This window comes from Hypomesus nipponensis, chromosome 28 (genome assembly GCF_054491055.1).
Source record: "Hypomesus nipponensis isolate SF chromosome 28, ASM5449105v1, whole genome shotgun sequence".
Lineage (NCBI taxonomy): Eukaryota > Metazoa > Chordata > Actinopteri > Osmeriformes > Osmeridae > Hypomesus > Hypomesus nipponensis.
The window spans coordinates 13,051,869-13,070,557 of NC_140388.1; the positions used below are offsets into that span (position 1 = coordinate 13,051,869).

Genomic DNA, 18,689 nt, shown 5'->3' on the forward strand with positions numbered 1-18,689 from the left:
GGGGCGGGGCGGGAGAGACTGAGCTTGTTTATACATTTTACTACACGAAAACGGCATTAGGCCTAAAGCAACGGCATTAGGCCTGGTGAAAAATACGACCGGCCAGCTGCCTAAAAAACTAAAACGCGGTTATGAATATAAATACATTTTGGTGGTGCCCCCTTAAAAGTGGATTGGCCGCCTTCTTAAACCATAAGGGTTTAGCTATGTTCTTGGGATGACAATCTGCAGAAAAAAATTGGGTTAATCCAACGTTTACACGGCATGTGTTCGTCCCCCTCTCCACCGCCCTTGTGTGTTTAGTGTAAAACTCAATTCAAGCGAGAAAACCAAACTTTCATTCAGGAAATGTCTTTATTCTGCCTGTCATAAAGCAGAGATACAGACGCAGACAAAGAATGGATCTACATTGAACCGCGATTACAACATCAACATTACACTTTTTTTCCCAACCCAATCTTTTCTTATTGTATAGATTATTTGATTAATCCATCCAACGTCAAACCAATTCAAAGACCAATCCATTAATTTCCTCATTAATCCTTTTAAAACAAAACAAAAAGTTAAAAAGCCATAATACAAGAACAAATCTCAACACTGCCATGCGTTCTTCAACAAACCGAAAGACTGATCTATTGCAAGACTATAGGAATATTTTCATATATATTAGAGATACGTTTAGTGATAACTACACTACCAACACAAATATCTCAGGAATCAGTGTTTTCTTCAGAAATGTACTACATATCCACAGCAGCTTGTTAACATTGCAGTCCAGATTTTTGACAAGACCATAGCATTATACCACTTGCATTAGACACTTAAAAATAAACCATATTCGAACATGACATCTTGGGAACATAAAATGACAGACCAAATTATGTGCTTCACTACGGGTATAAACTAACGGCCAACCCTCTGAATGAAACTAGAAAAAGACCTTAACATCGGGATTCATATTCAATCTATTACCTGATCGAATCAAAATTGTAACAAAAAAAACAAAAAAAATTAATAAAATAAAAAAACTCCAAAAAGGAGTGGTTGCAGAACTTGGGAAGCATTTGTCAAGGTTACTTCTATTTGAGAAGCATAAAGGATTAGAGAACTTCAGCTAGCAGAGGTGTAGGTGCAATCCCCAGGTCGGCCTGGTCTACAGCTAAAGCCACACACCACAGACACCTGAACTCTGGACCTTCTGTGCAGCTGCAGGTCGACAGGTGAACTCGTCGCTCAACAAGACCAAGCTGGATGTAACACTGGACTCCAGTTACAACAAGAGGCACCCAGCTGTTAATAGCAGTGACAACAGAGAGGTATGTGTATATATAGAGACTAGTTATGGAGGGGGGATGGGAGGGATAGAAGAGGCTTTGGGCCTAACCCTAACCCTGGGCCTAACCCTAACCCTGGGCCTAACTAAAAGCTGTCGTAGTCCTTCTTGTCCTTCTTCCCTTCGCCCTCGAAGCTGTCGTTGCCGTCGCTGTTGTCGCGGCGCCGTTTGCGGTTGTTGCGCACGTTGAAGCGCGGGTTCATCTGGGGCAGCGGGTCCATGCCTAGGACCTTGTGGATCTGACGGAACGCCAACAGCCTAAGAGCAAACTGGATGAGGAGAAAGGACAGGTCAGCCTTAGAACTGTTGGAAAGGAGGGGTTCATGGAAGTGGCCATCTACTGGACTGTCTAAGTTAGCTAGATGAACGAAGCATCAAATTGCATAAACAATGTAGCAACATGATGAATACTTGTACTGTTGGAATGCAACATTGGCAGGCAAAATATGTGTGCATGCAGTAGTTGAATGTGAGACTAGGATTTGTGAAGTTCTGAGCTGGCAAGCGAGTGCTTTGATAGTCAGTCACAGGGCATGTTTGATGGCAGACATGACGAGATGTCTCCTGACAGTCGGTCAAGCCCCGGGGCAGTGCTGGTCATCTCAGACTCTCATTCCTGAGGACGCAATGGTTTTAAACTGCCAGATGAATTTCAAGTACGGCTTCAACCATGTAGCCAAAAGGCATCACGTCAGACTCCATTAAGTCTGAAGTTTCTGAGTTTCATGGTTTCACACCTCCATGAACAACAGATAGATAATCAGCTCGACTTGGCATCTTTGGTTCTGATCATGGCCCAGTCAGGGTGAGGGGGTACCTGGGCCAGTCAGGGTGAGGGGGTACCTGGGCCAGTCAGGGTGAGGGGGTACCTGGGCGCTCGAGGTGATGTCTTCTCTCTGTTGCTCCTCCATGGCTGTCAGGGTGTCTGTGGGATTCTTCTCACAAGGATCCACCAACCCTGGTCCACCTGGACAACCCCCCCCACACACACACACACCTTACAGTTGAATGTTATAACCCTACAAGATATGCTTCCCTTTTCATCAGATGACAATGAGCCACACACAATCTTACAGGAACAGATGTTTCAGGGAACAAAAAAGACAAAAGCCGTACCAGGAAGCAGGATGCCGGAGGAAATACATTCAAAGACTCGTCTGAGTGCATCTCCCGGGCTGAGGGCTCCGGAGGCACTGCTGATGGCCTTCTCAACCAGCAGCTCCATAGCCTGGGGGCAGGGGGCAGGCAGGGGTCAGACCACGACCAGAAACACAGTGGAGGGGGGAAGCTGGAGGACTACAGACCATCCAGACACTATCTATAGTGTCTATAACACGAAAGTCACAGGTTCAAAACTAAAAACAAAGACTACAGTTTTTGGCTCCTTGGATCAAACAAAAACTGGGAAATAGAATTGCATTCCTTGTTTTTTTCTGTACTTAACGTCCCTGTACCTAAGGAGGGGGCTGTGTGTCTGTAGTTCTAACAGTGCAGCCCAGCATGTTCTTCTCAGTTACTCACTATGTGTGTAGTTCTAACAGTGCAGCCCAGCATGTCCTTCTCAGTTACTCACCCAGCTGGGGAACGTCGACCAGGTAGGAACCCTCTGGCAGAGGTCCCGCAGGATACGAATTATAATCACGCAGGACTGCAGCCCATTGGCTCTAGCCTTTGATGCAATAAAGTCAACGTTAGCAGGGCGACAGGAGCCATAGAAAGCAACAGCGGTCATAGAACAGGATGGTTTCTGTAAAGAGGTCCAAACACTACTGTACACAATGGAAGCTTTTGAAAAATAATATGTGTCTTTTGGCCCCAATTGGTTGAAATCAGCTGCCATTCCCAGCAGTATTTTACCTCATCGTTAGTAAAATGAGTTCAAAGTTTGCAAGATGCACAAGAAAGGGGGTACTTCCTTGTCATCTTATAAACCCTGACCTCAGGTTTATCAAGTATTCCACAAACAAGGTACTTAATAGTACAAGAGCCCCATTTGAAAAGATAGCATAGGGACTGAAAGAGCTTAGGAAATCTGCTTTACTTTGCCTGTGAACAACCAGCAGTGACACAGTAAACTAATCAGATGTTCCTTTTCTCTCAATCCTTATTCTACAATCAAAATAAATCACCAAGTACAAACGCTCAACATGAAAGCTCTTATTGATGACACACTTGTATGCAAAGATACTCTGCAGCCTTATGGAAGAGGTTTTTTGTGTGTATTTTGTTATAACTATAAGACTGTTTTCTGAGTTAAAGAAGGTAATACAAGGATGCCTGTTATTTAAAACAAATTTTAAAAGACAGGAATACTACCATTTCTTCTAACCAAGAACTACATCAAAACAGTAGAAGTGTCTTCCTGGTCAACATTAACATTACGGGTGGCATCCTTGAATATTTTTCAGTTCTTAAAAAAAAAAAAAAAGAATTCTAAATGTTCAAATTGTATCCAGATTTCTTTTTTGAATACGTTTTTTTCATTTTTCTTTCCTTTTTATACAAATGAAATCTAAATGAAATTTCTAACTGAAAAATTAAAAACAAATACATCTCATAAGGCTACAATAAGAAAAGTAAAATGATGTTCCGAACCTGGAACCACTTAGCGTGGCGCAGCGCAGCCAGAGCGTCAAGGCATTTTTGCCTTTCCAAGACGTCCGCTGGGTCTTTCACCACACCCGAGGTTACATCTAAAAATGGATTCGAATTGTCAAAATGGAGGTGAGGAGCGGGTGTTTGACCAGGTCAGCAAGACTGGTGAAGACTCAAACACATTGCCACACATACCAGGAGGTGTTTGGTTGAAGAAACTTGTTGTCCTAAGATTGATTTTTTTGTTGATAAGTGACTGTATGAGAAAACTAATGACGATTGTATTCGTTCAAGGAGCTGAGAACTATCTAAGCGCTTTGAATGTGGTTCCATGGATGTATAGTTGTATGCAATGTTGATGCTATAGATTGTGTAATTCAGTCAAATGAGCTAAATGTGTGTTGAATGCATATGGCTGGCCACACCTCTGAAGGGTCACAGCAATCTGGAGACTTCATGTGACAGTTTCAGCTTTTACATCCAGAATATTCAATGTGTGCAAAAACTAAAGAAACACTCAAATGAAACCTCTTGAATGCATGAACAAGGATGTCTTATATGCATAGAACCACGGTCTGGCCATTCAATGACACTGTGGGCATTTCTGAGTATAAGGGGTGGGACAGATGAGTGTTCCAGTGATTGAATGGTTAGTAGTGTGTAAACATGGAACGAGCGAACCAGTAAGAGGCTTCAAATAAAATCCCTTCAGAACCGTCCGTTAGGGGGCTCTGGTGCTAATGACTGCAGGGTGGGATAAGGGTGGTATGGTGGCATGGCGATGGTAGGTGTGGCAAAGTGTTTGTGGGGGGTGGTTGGGGGACACCCTGGTCAAAAATCCTTCCGGAGCTGTGTGGATCGTACCAAGTCTCTAATGGAGCTGTGTGGATTGTACCAAGCCTCTAATAGAGACAGGTGGTAGGTGTATTCCCTTTTCCACAAAAGAAAAAGGAAACAAAAGACAAAGAAGAGCACTTTGGGTTTGTCTGACACGCTACAGACACATGGAGGCAGCTCTGCGTGCTGGTGACCACATGACCACTCCCAGCACACGAAGGGGGGGTTAGGACATTACTGCATGCACACCTGGCATCACCAGATTTGAACGCCCAACAGTCATTGTATGTCGATGGCTGTACCCAGGTCGAACCACAAGATTCCTCTGTCATAGCTTTGCTCCCTGAGCTAGCAGAGTCTCCCCTAAGGATGAGCAGTGGGTTTGAAGTTGTGCACTTCCTCAATAAATAGCCCATTGGAAATGGGCTAATTTACTTTTTCTTTTTTTTCTTCTCAACTCTCCAATGCAGATGAATGCGTAGTATTATGGCTGGCGTGTTAACAAGCACCGTCCTTTCTGCACAGAACGTCACTGCGATGTTTTGAGATTATGTTTTTGGTATGGAGGAGGACACCAACTCAGTCAGGGGAGGACTTGTGAACAACAGCCCTCAGAATGGTGAGCTTCCATCACCAGACTAAAGTACAGTTTGTTTCCTGTGAGGATGTGACCCAACATCCTGTTCCTGTCTGTGACCTACAACATTTTTATTTTTTCCCCCCCGTAATTCATCCCAGGCAAAATCCTTACTTGAAACACACATGCGCAATTCGAACCTCTGCACAAATCTTCCATTGACATGATTCATGCCAAACTTCGAGTTGTGCACACGCTCCTCAAGTGAAGATTCTACCTCCCCACACACCCTTTCCAATCTTGCCTTGTCATTTCTGTTCTTTACTGTTGGCAAGTAAATTCAAAAATAATTTTTTCCCCCCTTTCTAAAAATAATAATAAATGACCCAGTGGTAAAATATTCTGCACTGTGTTTTGTAAACAGAATCCCCTCGAACACAGGAAACAAAAATCTTACCGGGGGTCTAACTAGTAAACACAATGCAAACACGGATCATGCATTTGGTTTTCCAGGAAGGCCAGTATTGAGCAGCACTGAAGGAGAGTGCCAGAGGACCTAAGAGCAACACTGCTGGCACTTCTAAACCCCACCCCCTTCCACTCTTCAACAGGAAGTGCTGAGCTCACCAATTATTAAGGCACGCCCCCAAAACATATTAAGGAGAGGGGAGCGTTATACAGTCCTGCATCAAGACAAGGAGAATCACCCTACTTCCAGTTTGACAGAATGCAGTCTGAAAGCCCTTTGATGTACGTTTGAATTAAATGCACATTTTGCCCATACGTTGCGTCACAATGTGAGGAGCTGGACCTCAACTGGAATTCATATCGTAAATATGATTTCAAATTTGTTAAGGCTTAAGAGTGATGATGGGTTTACGATAACAGACTTCTCAGCACACAGCTCGAGCACTTCCTTAGTTGGAGACTGGACCTGCGATGCGTGTCGCTGAGGAGAACTACCCACAGGAGTAAGGAGACACAGTACCAAATATCTCTCTGTCTCTGCTCCTTCTCTCCACTCCTCTAAGTGCCAGCGGGGTAGGGCTCTTTAGGACATGAATCAACATTTTAATTTGATATCACAGAAGAGAGAGAAGAGGAGGGAAACAGGGGGGCGGGACAGGGAACAGGTTTGCGATGGCGTTCCCAACCTCCGTCCCGGCCGTTCTCCTCGCGGATGACGGGCGAGGTCAGCGTGATGGTCACTTGCATCTTGGACTCAGCGCAGGACGTCAGGATGATGGCGGCCTCTTCTACAGACCCCTTCACTTCGTACTTCTCTGGCGTCACCAGCTAAGGGGAACAAACAGAAATCACTCAAAACGCTTTGGAACAAATTCATCACGTAGCTGTCTAGACTGGGTGCGTGCGTGCGTACGTGCGTACCGTGAGCTGCTTGGGCAGGTGCTCCACGATGCAGGACAGCAGGGTCTTGGTGGGTTTCTCTGAGCACAGCAGCACCAGGCTGACATTCTTGTCTCCGCGGAGGAGCAGCCCCTTGGCCAGCACCCCCACCCTCATCACGCCCTTCAGCGCCCTGCACACCACAGTTCACACACACCCAGGAACGTGTGTGAAATACAAGTCTGGAAGAACAGACTTGCACGATCCTCTGCTCTACTGTGCAGACATGTTGGAGGATGTTCTGTTTCTAAGAACTCGTGGATATTTTGGCAGGGTAACCATTTCACTTCAAGCATGAAATTGTGGAACAATTGATCTAAAATCAATCGTTTGATCAGAACATTCCCACGCCTCACCTGTCTTTGGGGAACTCTTTTTTGTCTTTTTCTTTTTCCTTCTCCTTCTCCTTCTCTTTCTCCTTCTCCTTGTCCTTGTCCTTGTCCTCCTCTTTGTCTTTGTCCTGGTCTGTGATGATGTCAGACACCAGTTTGAGGGCTCGCTCTGTGATTGACACGATCTTCTGGATGTCCTGCAGTTCGTCCTCCGAGGGGTAGATGGCAGCGTGCTTTGTCATCACGTAACGGTCGTCAGAGGAGTCAGGGCGACGGGGAGGCTGCAACACAGACTGTGTTAATAACTGACAACGCAGCTGTGAAATACACATTTTCTTCATTACAGTCGAAGGAGGGGGACAGACTTGCAATTGGGACACGTCCAACCCATGTTTAATGAAACTAGGGCTGCAACTAACTTTTATTATTTTAGTAATCAATTAATCTATCAATTCTTTTTTTCGATTAATCGGATCAAAAAACAAAGCATTAATTTCCAACCCTTTATTCAAAAACCTAACTGACAGTGCAAAAACTCTTCAGAATGTGCACATAATTTTGAAAATGTTAATCATATTAGCGTGGATTTATTGCTATTTTCAGAGATGAGCAATTTATTTGAGTTTTGTTTTTGAAAATTGAAAGGTTCACAATTTTGAAAACGTTAAGATTTGCGTATGTATGTGTGTGATGAGATATATATATATATATATATATATATATATATATATATATATATATAAAAATAATAAAATCTCTAAAAAAGTTTACCTTTTTCAATTGTATGGGTCGTTTTCACCCGGTCCCTAACGCGACGCTGCAAAGTAGCTTCTTCCGAATGTGAGACGAATGTCGAATATGAAATTAACTTCACCTCCTTCAAGTAATACACCTTTTTGACGTATTTAGTGTGAAATACTCCCACACCTTGGATGACTTGGGTTGTAATGATTTCTCCGCCGTGTGTTTCAGAACGTTACTCAACAACGTCTCTCCGATGGTCTTTCTCCTACCTCCGCTCTGCTCCTCGCTCAATTAAACTTTTTTTAAAATACTCAAACATCTCCGCGACTTATTGAGTGGTGTAATAATCACGTGACAACGAATCGATAATGAAATTCGTTGCCAACGCTTTTAATAATCAATTTAATCGATTCGTTGTTGCAGCCCTAAATGAAACCTAAGCCCCTGCCTGGAACATGAAAGTCTAGACAACTTTCTAATTCTAAAGTTCTAATTGCCAAGTAAGCTTAGCCTTCAGCGCATGAGTGAGAATGAGAGGGAGAGTCTACCACAGGTCCCTGGGGCTGGGAGAGGGGCATGCCTGGCCGGACCCCCAGCAGGCCTGGGGGCCCCGGGGGGCCCTGGGGGTACCCTCCGTCAGGGAGCCGGCGTCGGTCGTCCCAGTGGTGTTGCTCCTCCTCCATCCGCCTCCAGTACATGTCCTCCTCGTAGCGCCTGGACACACAGCAACACAGTCAGGATGGTCCCAAGACTCAGACAGAATACAAGTCATTCCATGTGTGCAGTCAGGGAATCACCACCTCATCTCCGTTCTCTAGCACCGTGTGTGTGTGTGTGTGTACCTCATCTCCATCCTCCAGCGCTCCTCCTCCTCCCTCCTCCTCCAGAACTCCTCCTTCTGCATCTGTTTCCTCATCTTCTCCTCCTGGATCTTTCGGGCTCGAATGCTGGGCTTCACCTCCACCTGCAGCTCGGGGTTCACCTTTTTCTGCAGCACCCAAAACAAAGGGTTCATTTTATTAAGTATTATATAAGACCCACTATTAATCCACCAGCTCTCACTCGGACTACAACTACCAAGAAATCATTTGACAGTAAATTATCAAAATGTTTTTTTTCCTCTCAGTGTAGGAGGGTAGAGACGGTGCCATCCCAAAAAAGCGCAGCCTGCAAACTAGTTATCCACTAACCTTATACTGCAGGCGATGCCTCCTCCCTTTCAAGTGCATCTCCTTGGCGTTCGGATCGTTGAAGCTACATTCACACAGCTTGCAGTGGAACCGGATCACCTTCCCCTCATCGTTGCGTACCTGGAGAACCAAGCGGCAGATATTTACAACACCAGGGAACATTTGAAACAAATTTAGCTGGTTCTGGTATTGTTGATCGGGTCCAACCTCGGAATACAAATCTCTCACAAACCTCTTCAACGTAGTCGTGCCCAACCGGTTGGACGTCACTTTGCAGCGCTGCCAGGGCCGACAGTGAGTCAGAAGTCTCTGTCTTGGACTCCTGGACCTGAGGGACCAATGGGGGCGGCCCAGGCTTGGACATCTCCACTTTGGCTTCCTCTGGTTTCCCAGTGGTCTGCAGCTTGTTCCCCCCTTCAAAATGGAAGAATTCAGGAGTGATGAAGAACTGATGTCTTCTTGGAATCACAGCTTACGTCTAACAGATGTTCCATGTGCTTTGTCAAAAGATACTAGATCGCATATAGGTCGTTTCTTTCTGATCTCCTAAATTCTTCCACAAACTATTTTGAGGGTGGAGCGAGAACCCGAGGAGATTCTTGCAGCAAGATGATCTGCAGACTAAACAAACTGACGCAAAAACAGCCCTCAAACAAGGACTGAATCTCAAGTATTCACGGACTGGGCAAACTGATAGCTTAAGTGACCTGCCAAGAAAATGTAAACAGTCTTGTTGCCAAAAAATAAATGCTGACAGAAGTTCAGAGCAGATCGGTGCCATTTGAGAAGGCTGTTGAAACGATGCTTTGACACACCAGTGTGGCCACAAACAAACAAACATTTGTTAGCTGGAGGTTTAAAGCTAGCGTGTCTCCTGTTCGCTGGAGGTTTAAAGCTAGCGTGTCTCCTGTTCGCTGGAGGTTTAAAGCTAGCGTGTCTCCTGTTCGCTGGAGGTTTAAAGCTAGCGTGTCTCCTGTTCGCTGGAGGTTTAAAGCTAGCGTGTCTCCTGTTAGCTGAGCTGCATCAAAGCTATTTTGGAGCTTCCAGACATCGCAAGACTACAAAATGACGGTCTGAACATAAAAAAAGCAAAAATACATAACAAAAACAGCGTCTGTACTCACTAGGGGTGGGGGGGATATCGTGAATCTATTTTAAAATTGAATCGTGACTCAAAGAATCGATTTGTAACGTGAGATACCAAAAGATTCCCACTCCTAGTACTCACCTACAAAGTTGATCTTGGGCGTGTTGATCTTCTTGACGGCCGGGGTGGTGTTGCTGGAGAAGCTGCTGTTTGCAGCCGGGCTTTTGCCCAAACCAGCCGAGCCGCCGCTGGTGACCATGTTTACCGGCTTGAGGTAGGGGGAGTTAGACACTGCCGAGGAGGGGGCGGAGGAGGAGGAGGGGGCGGAGGAGGAGGAGGTGTTGGAGGTCTTGCTGGGGGCAGCTGAGGTGGAGGATGCAGTCTGGGTGACGACGCTGGGTTCAGTGGAGGGGATGGGCTTCCCCAGCTTTGTGTGCAGCTTCACCACCTGGAGGGGTCAGAGAGTGAGGTGCTGCCCGCTTACACACAAGGATGTCATCACATCAATGTGTGCAAGTCTCGCTAAAACTCTTCCTGTGGGTTACTGGGATACTCTGATCTGGCTGGACTGATGATGACCCAAAGCTCCAGAACATCATCTGAATGAAGGCCAGTTCAACACAGTCTGGACATACAGAAATGTTCAAAATCATTTGGTTACTAATCACCATTTTAGAAATGGCTTTAGTAGAACAAATATGAATGAATATTCCTTTCCAAGGAGTTACAATTTATAAATCCCCAGCAATTTTAAATCCTAACTGATAGACGCTGCTAGCGACTACTGGTGTTGGCACGCAGGGGATTAGGGGACAGCTGCATGTCATCATGGAACGACACTGCTGATATACTGTCCACATGACAGGCCAACAATCAATCACACAGCACGCCATCCCTGTAGAGATCTGACTGATTAACCCCTTCCTCACAGAACACTGAGGCCTTGCTGCATTTGCACTCTGACAAGAGGACAGCAGAGCAGAGGACAGCAGAGCAGAGGACAGCAGAGCAGAGGACAGCCTCCTACCTTCTGGTGCTTGGCACCCCGGATGTGGGCAGCGTAGGCGTCGGCGCCGGTGCAGGAGACGTCACACAGCTCGCAGCGTAGCTGGTTCTGGGTCCCCCGGGCCGAGCCCCCCCTCCCCCGCCGCCGGTCCCCCCGCTGCTGCTCTGGGAGACCTTTAGGGCCGCCTCCTTCTTCTTGTGCTTCTGGCCCTCCAGGTGCTCCTTATATGTCTGGGAGTGTGGACAGGGAGGATTGGGAGATGGGAAAGGAGGAGATGTTAAGAGATTTCTCCAAGACTTCCCTTATAAAAGACACGTGGGGTAAAAGCAGGTCAGTGCAGGCTGGCTCACCTGAGGGCCGGCACAGCTGATCTTGCAGACGTCACAGTAATGGATCTGCGGAGGCTTGGGAGGCTGCTTGGGCTTCAGCTGCTTGCTCTGGAACGGCGGCTTCTTGGTGAACGTGTTTCCCGTCCACGCTGCTGTGGCTGCCACTGCAGCAACGGCCTGCTTCTGCTGCTGCTGCTGCTGCTGTTGCTGCTGCTGCTGGTAGTAGGTGGAGGCAGCAGAGTACACGGCTGCTTCGTAGCCGGAGTACGAGGTGCCTGGGTCGGGGAGGGAGGGAGGGGCAGTTAGGCTCAGGCAAGAGGGAAGCCTTGGAACTTCCTGTTCAGAGTGGCCTAGACATTTGACTCGAAGATAGAAACAACTTCTGTACAAGGTATCCCTGCTCCCCATACCTCTCTTGTACACGTATACTCATCTCAACAGTCTAAAAAGCATGTATGGACTGGTTTCCATGTTAAAAATTGTAGCAAGAAAGGATAATAGGAGCAGCAATCGAAAACGGAAGCTACTGCAGCGGTAACAACCAACGCTCTGCATGGAAAGTTCATCTGTCGACATTACCGGAACCGAAGAGGAAGGAAGAAGGTGAAGGTACCGGAGTACGTGACCGCATTGGTGCTGTAGGTGGGGCTCTGGGAGTAGGAGGGGACGGCGGAGGCAGCGGCAGGCTGGACTGTGGAGGACACGGGGTAGATGGAGAAGGTGGAGGTGGCGGGGCTGGGGGTGGCTGGCTTAATGGCTGTGACCTGTCTGGTCTGCTGGGTCTGGGTGTAGGGGGTTACTCCCTGGGTGTAGCCTGGCTTGGGGGCTGTAAGAGGGGGAAGGAACAGGAGGTTAGAGACAGATCCTGAGGCTTCCTTTGTAAAACACTGAAGTAGACAGAGGAGTCGGCCAATATAGAGGGAACGATGATGAAACACCTGAGCAAAACATGCCGTACACAGAACGAGGAACAAGTCAATAAAACAATGTCAAGGTAGGGACCTTGGAGACTTTTCTTCCAGGTGGAGTCCCAGGGCGAGGCCAGGGCCCCGGTCTGGTAGTAGGACTCGGCCACGGAGGGCTGGGGCTGGGCTGCAGCCACGGCGGCCGAGGCTGAGGGCTGCTGGTAGTACTGCTTACTGTCGTACGCCACGGCCGGCGCCGTCGACCTCACGTAGGAATACGAGTCCTGGAGGTGCAGCGCAGGAAGACAAAACAAGCGCACCTCAGAGAGAGGATCACACAGCCGGCGCCTCGAGCTCATGCCTGGTGGTGTTGAGGTGATGCCTTATGGTATACAGCGCCTACAGAAAGTAGGGTGAATTCGGGTAATCTGGGACATTGGGTGATGTGGGACATCTAAACTCCAGAGCGTTTTCTTCCCTGCTATGACAATGTCTAGTCCACATGACTTTGACTCTAGGTTTAGCATGGATGTCATGTGACTGAAATCACAAACCGTGATTGGTGTGGTGTCACAGAGAGGGTTGGGGCACTAGTTACACAGGAAGCTCCGATGACAACATGCATGCAAGAAATGTCCCAGATTACCTGAATTCACCAAATACTTTCCAGAGCATGTAGGGTAGAGAACGGGGCTGGCAGTACCTGGAATATTGGCAAGTCTCTGCCACTGAAAACGGGACCATTACAAGTAACCTGTTGCAAAAGGTAATACATCAGGTGGGATGGAGATATTTTCAGTTGTAATAGTTTTTGTATTTGTGTGTGTGCATTTTGATCAGTGAAAACATGAATTTAAACATTTTTACTGCAAGGCTATAACGTACAATTTTTGATTGTACTCTAGGTGTCATCTTTGTATTTCATTCTTACACATCAGTGATCTTGGAACAGAGAGAAACAGTTCATGCAAAAAAATCTAACAGAAATTGTGATAAACGAACTAACATCTGGGTCCCATAGGGGAAAGAAATGGAAAACAGTTTTAGAGATCCAGCATCCTTTTCCAATTTGGTCAAAAAAACAACTTCTTAAATCAATTGTGACACTTGAGTATTAAAATAATATCATAAATTCTGGACGGTCACATGCCTTGAAACGTGCCATTTATTTTCCTTCCAGAACGGCATCATGCCCCTTTAACACCCAGAAGCCAACAACACCATATGACCCCCCCTGTTCCTCCCACGAAGCCCCTTACCTGGTAGTTCTGGGAGGTGACCGGGGGGGGCGGAGGAGGGACCTCCTGCTGGCGCTGGGCGTAGCCGTAGTCGGCAGCCGTATGGGCCGGCTGGTAGCCCCCGTACGCTGCTGCCGTGGCGGCGGCTGCCACGGCGACAGGCGCTGGCCTGGCGACAGCGACCGTGGGAACGGTGGGGGCGTAGGCCGCAGCTACGGTGTGTGCTGCCACCGGAGCCTGGTGCACTGTGTAGCTGGCCACCGTGGTGGGGTGGGTGTAGGCTACCCCGGCCGCCGGCTGCTGGCTGGGAGGGGAGGAGGGGGGCAGGCAGAGGTCAGGCAGAGGTCAGGCAGAGGTCATCTTATCAGATAAGGACACTTAGGTGTCAGGGGATGAGGAGGACGAACGCAGGCGACAATGACGTGCTTTAAAAACCACTCCTGCAAGTCGACAACGAACACGGTGGTTCCTGGAGATGCCTCAACAGAGCAGCAGATAGTTAGTCATCCTCCTTGTTATTGAGCAACAACAGAATGTTGTCATTCTTAAAGACTCCCCAAAAGCGCTTCCCACAGTGTAATTTGATGAAAGTATGTGAAAAGCTTAAGAAATGTCATCACATCACTGCTAGCACAACACAAGAGCAGAAACAATCCTGGTACAGATGGGTGAAATCAATACAGATTTGAATAAATGAGAAATTAAATAACCATAACCATGCTTGTTGCAGGAGAGGACTATTTGAGATGCAGGGCAGTCTCTTGAGAGTCTCTCTCATGTCCCAGCTGGGTCCCAGCAGCAGCAGAGAAAGACAGTGGTGCCCTCAAACAGGGGACAAGCTGCCTCAGACACTGTATCCGACCATGAGAACAGAACACTTGTGTCTGGATTCTTCCCAGAACAGGGATCCATAACTCAGCGGCCTCAGGGACCTGCAGTGTTGAGATGTTTGATGAAGCCGTTTGCGAGAGTATACATGTGTTTGAGTATTTCGTTCATAACGGGCATTGAACTAGTACTACCAATTATTTGTATCATTGGCAATACATTCTATTACATTTTAATACCTAAATTGGATTGGAACTGGATTTACGTCCCCTAGCTTCTCTGGGGACAAAGACCAGAGTCAAAGTAAAGATCAAGAATTCCAAGACGTGATTTATCACTGAGAACAGTTCTTAAGTCAAAAACATCAGGTCCATGTTTCCATGTGCTAACAGCACAGGTCAAGTTATAACTGAAAACAATGGAAAGATTTCATTGGGACAATATTATAAAAACAATACCAGCTATGATGAAAGAAAATCTATACTGCATAGAGGAAGGATCCCATGGAATTATTCTTATGTCTATATCTGAAATGTGCAGTTTACATGTGTTCTGGAAAATTGCAAACAGACAGCTAGCTACACTAACTGACCAACTCTTACATTTTATTCCCCTTAGTATTAGCTAGACTTTGCTCATTTTGTATAGTTAGTCCACATATTTAAGTTTCAATATTCCTATATGTTTAATGTATGCACCTCCCTGCCAAAGTATATTCCTTGTTTGTGCAAACACTCATGGCGAATAAAATCCCTTCTGATTCTGATTAAATGGATTTAGTTAAATGACATCGTTTAATAGGCCTGCTTCTACTTCGATGATCTTCATTTTAAGGTGTGCAGCTGAATATAGGCAAGCCACAGGGAGGTCGGTCATCTTGGGCATTGTCTTAATGACCCAGTTATTCATTCAGCGCTTTCTAAGTATCTCAGTATGTTTCAAATCCACACAAGCTGTTGCCATGGTTCCTGCCATCCAGCAGTCGAGTGGAGCTGTCAATCAACTGGAGTTGGTCTGGCACAGACTACCCCATCTAAATGTGTTCTACTGGATACACCATCTAAATGTGTTCTACTGGATACACCATCTAAATGTGTTCTACTGGATACACCATCTAAATGTGTTCTACTGGATACACCATCTAAATGTGTTCTACTGGATACACCATCTAAATGTGTTCTACTGGATACACCATCTAAATGTGTTCTACTGGATACACCATCTAAATGTGTTCTACTGCATATTCAGAAAGTAACTGGTGAAGGTGCAGTTAAAGAACAAGTACCTCCATATTGTTTGGAGACTGTTGTATGTCAGGTTTGTCAAGATGTATAAGGCATGCAGTGATATCTACAACACCTGAGGGAACAACATGAACAGCCCGTACAGATATGAACCACAAAACACTAAGCCATAGTATTAGGATAACTGTACCCCTTACAACTCTTCTCTTTTAGCAAGCTTTTTCTCTTGATCAACTTTTCTAACAATTTACTCTTTAGATTCCTACTGTTAATTGTGGGATAACATTTTTATGTCTTAAAATATAATTTTACTGACAAATAGATTACTCGGTCTTTGTAAACAGAATTGCAGCAAAAAGTGAACTAGTTAAACAAAATCTCAGACATGGTCTCATTTCAACATCAACTTCACCATGTCTGAGGCAGCACTTCCAAAACATGACTGAAAATCTATAAACTTGTACCATATTTTGAATACAAATAGACAGGATTTCATCCACTATAGTAAAAAAGTTTACCACACAACAACATGTAGAAGTGTGAATATTTTCCAACTGCACTGTATCTGGTGAATGTGAGTTGATTAGGGAGGGAAGCTGTTTTGTCCAGAACCCTTCCAGCTGACAGTGCACATAGAGCTGCACTCGGGCTGTTAAAGCCATGAAGAATAGCTTTGGCTTTCCATGAATGAGCGTTGAGCTGGGGGAAGTGCGCTCCACATGAATCACATAACTTTAAAAAAGGGTTTTCAAAAATAAACTGACAAACAGGCAACTGAAAACCAACAGTCTTCATAAAACAACTAGAAATGTTCATCACTCCACTGGTTCAGGTGGATGTTATAAACAAACAAGCCATAAATACTGGTTGTTTTGAGTAAATATTAGGCTGGGCATTATGTTGTCCCTACAATAAAGTTACAACAAAGGGCCTAATGCATTTGCCCAGTGCCCCTTTAAGCAACTGAAAAAAAAAATTGTAGTTAGAAATGTTGAAGGTTATGCCAAAATTTGAGTCAATATAGCCGATGAAATATTTCTACTGAATAGGCAGCTGGATAAGTAGCTAAAGTGACATTATTTCTTAACTTGTTCATTTAAATTAATATATTTTTTGGAGATGAAGTAGGCCTAAACACCTGAATCATGTCTGCACTGCACTGTCATTTGAGATTCTGTTTCCGCCTCTTTGAAATTATTTGCAACACATTTTAGTTTAGCTTGACTTTTAGCCTGACACGGATCAGGCTAGTTCCGATCCTTGGTTACGTAGCTCGAACTAGAATAATCCACCTTAATGAAACGGAACTCTCGCTAAAGTAAGTGAGACTTGGCAAAATAAGTCTCGCTTTCCCTTAATCGAAATTGATGGAACACCCCCCTGGTCTCCCTGTGTATTAATAATAATAATAATTACAAACATGTTGACTTGCAGCAAATGTAAGACTGATAATCTGTTTCTCTGTGTTGATGTAATCTCTATAAGAATGATTTGTTTAAGCCTGATGACATTCTGGGAGTTCTTGAAAAGCAACTTGCTGTCATTTTATTATTAAGTAGGAGAGACTGCACTGGTTAGGTGACCGTTTGAAGTCAACTGTGAGGACTAGACCTGGGACATGAGCATGTGTAAAACTAATCTCTTTCTAAATCACACCAAAATAGCTTGTTAGCATGTAACTGACCATTGCTTGCCTGTAAATTGACAGCTGTCAGTGATGCAGTCAACGTCAAAACATCTTACATTTTTAGTCCTGCGAGGGGCAAACGAGGCTGATGCTGAGAATTAAGTCACCCGCGTGGGAGAAGGCCAAGTAAATAAGTAGACAGAAATGCCTTTCGGATCTGATCGTAGACTTAGTAACTCGGCGCTTCAACTTATCATTAGCTAGCCACTGTCTGCTGCGGAATAGTGTACTAACATCACCTTCTCACTGTCCCCTCCCCCAACCTCGAACAATGGCAAACCACAGATTTAATAACGTTTAGTAACACTACCCAACAAAATGGCAACGAGGGATGATGGAACAGAATATGCCAAATTTGTGTAAATGTCTGGGGAATCATCTTACCTGTACTGCGCCGCAGCACCGTGGGTAAAACCAAAATAGTTGCCGGTAGCCATTTTGGCATCTTCACCAAGCCGGCTGGGCACTGCAGGGGACAGACACATCGAGGGTAAACGGTATGCTAGCGCTGGTGCTAGCTACGATGAAGACCCCCGCATAGCCAAGATGCACAAAAACGGGCTAACGAGAACTCCGTGGACATGTTTACCAAAGCTATCCTCTCATACAAACGTTATGAATAACAATCTAAACGTAATATCCATCGTAGTATACTAAAATGCTTTTAAACAATTACTCACCATAAGTGAAAGAGACCACTGGGCATATAGGAATCATTGGGTTCTTTTTTATCTGACGAACTCTGACTCACAAACCAGAGTATTTATAAGAGAAGGTCCAAACAGGAAGTGACACTACATTTACAGGGCTGTCTCTAATAGACATATGGGTATTGTAGTTCAAGAATGAGTGATACAATTCAAGGTCGAACTAAAACGATACATTTTAGATAAACAGGTTAAACATAATGACTTACTTAGGCTAACCTAAATCAGTATTCACAATTTTCTACTAACTTGTCAACAGTCTCTTCAACACCTGTATCAGTTATCAACACGTTTGTCATAAGAAGCTGGTAGACTTTATTCCGTCTAAATTATTTTATGTATTTCCAAAGGCTTTATCTAAAGCCTATCGTCAAATATTTAAGGAATGTTCAACATACTGGCTAATTTCTAAGTCTAAGTCAAAAAATTACTGGTGACAACCGAATGCACATTAATCAAATAAATGCCTATGCCATTCAACTTCCTTTATTCCTGACATATGTGTACCATACAATTTTAAGTAAAAGTCAAATTGGTCAGGCACTACTGCCGGATCTTCGGTCCCTGAAATAAGTAGACTGTTGTACTTATTCATAATGAATGTGTTTCCATGTGTGTAGGCGAAGCGGAACTCCAGAATCTA

At 45.2% G+C, this 18,689-nt stretch overlaps 1 protein-coding gene across 1 annotated transcript; it reads right to left on the reverse strand.

The window, feature by feature from the left end:
• Nucleotides 1-335: 335 nt before the first annotated feature.
• Nucleotides 336-18,144, reverse strand: zfr (zinc finger RNA binding protein). Its single transcript, XM_084694748.1, is given in 22 exon segments — nt 336-1,602; nt 2,203-2,300; nt 2,450-2,561; nt 2,907-3,002; nt 3,929-4,026; nt 6,497-6,638; nt 6,732-6,882; nt 7,106-7,362; nt 8,374-8,539; nt 8,668-8,813; nt 9,016-9,135; nt 9,248-9,429; nt 10,244-10,550; nt 11,130-11,240; nt 11,243-11,338; nt 11,459-11,712; nt 12,051-12,263; nt 12,440-12,626; nt 13,046-13,096; nt 13,602-13,884; nt 17,724-17,805; nt 18,020-18,144. Coding segments are annotated over 22 exon segments (3,372 nt in total). The 5' UTR covers nt 18,057-18,144; the 3' UTR covers nt 336-1,419.
• Nucleotides 18,145-18,689: the final 545 nt, after the last annotated feature.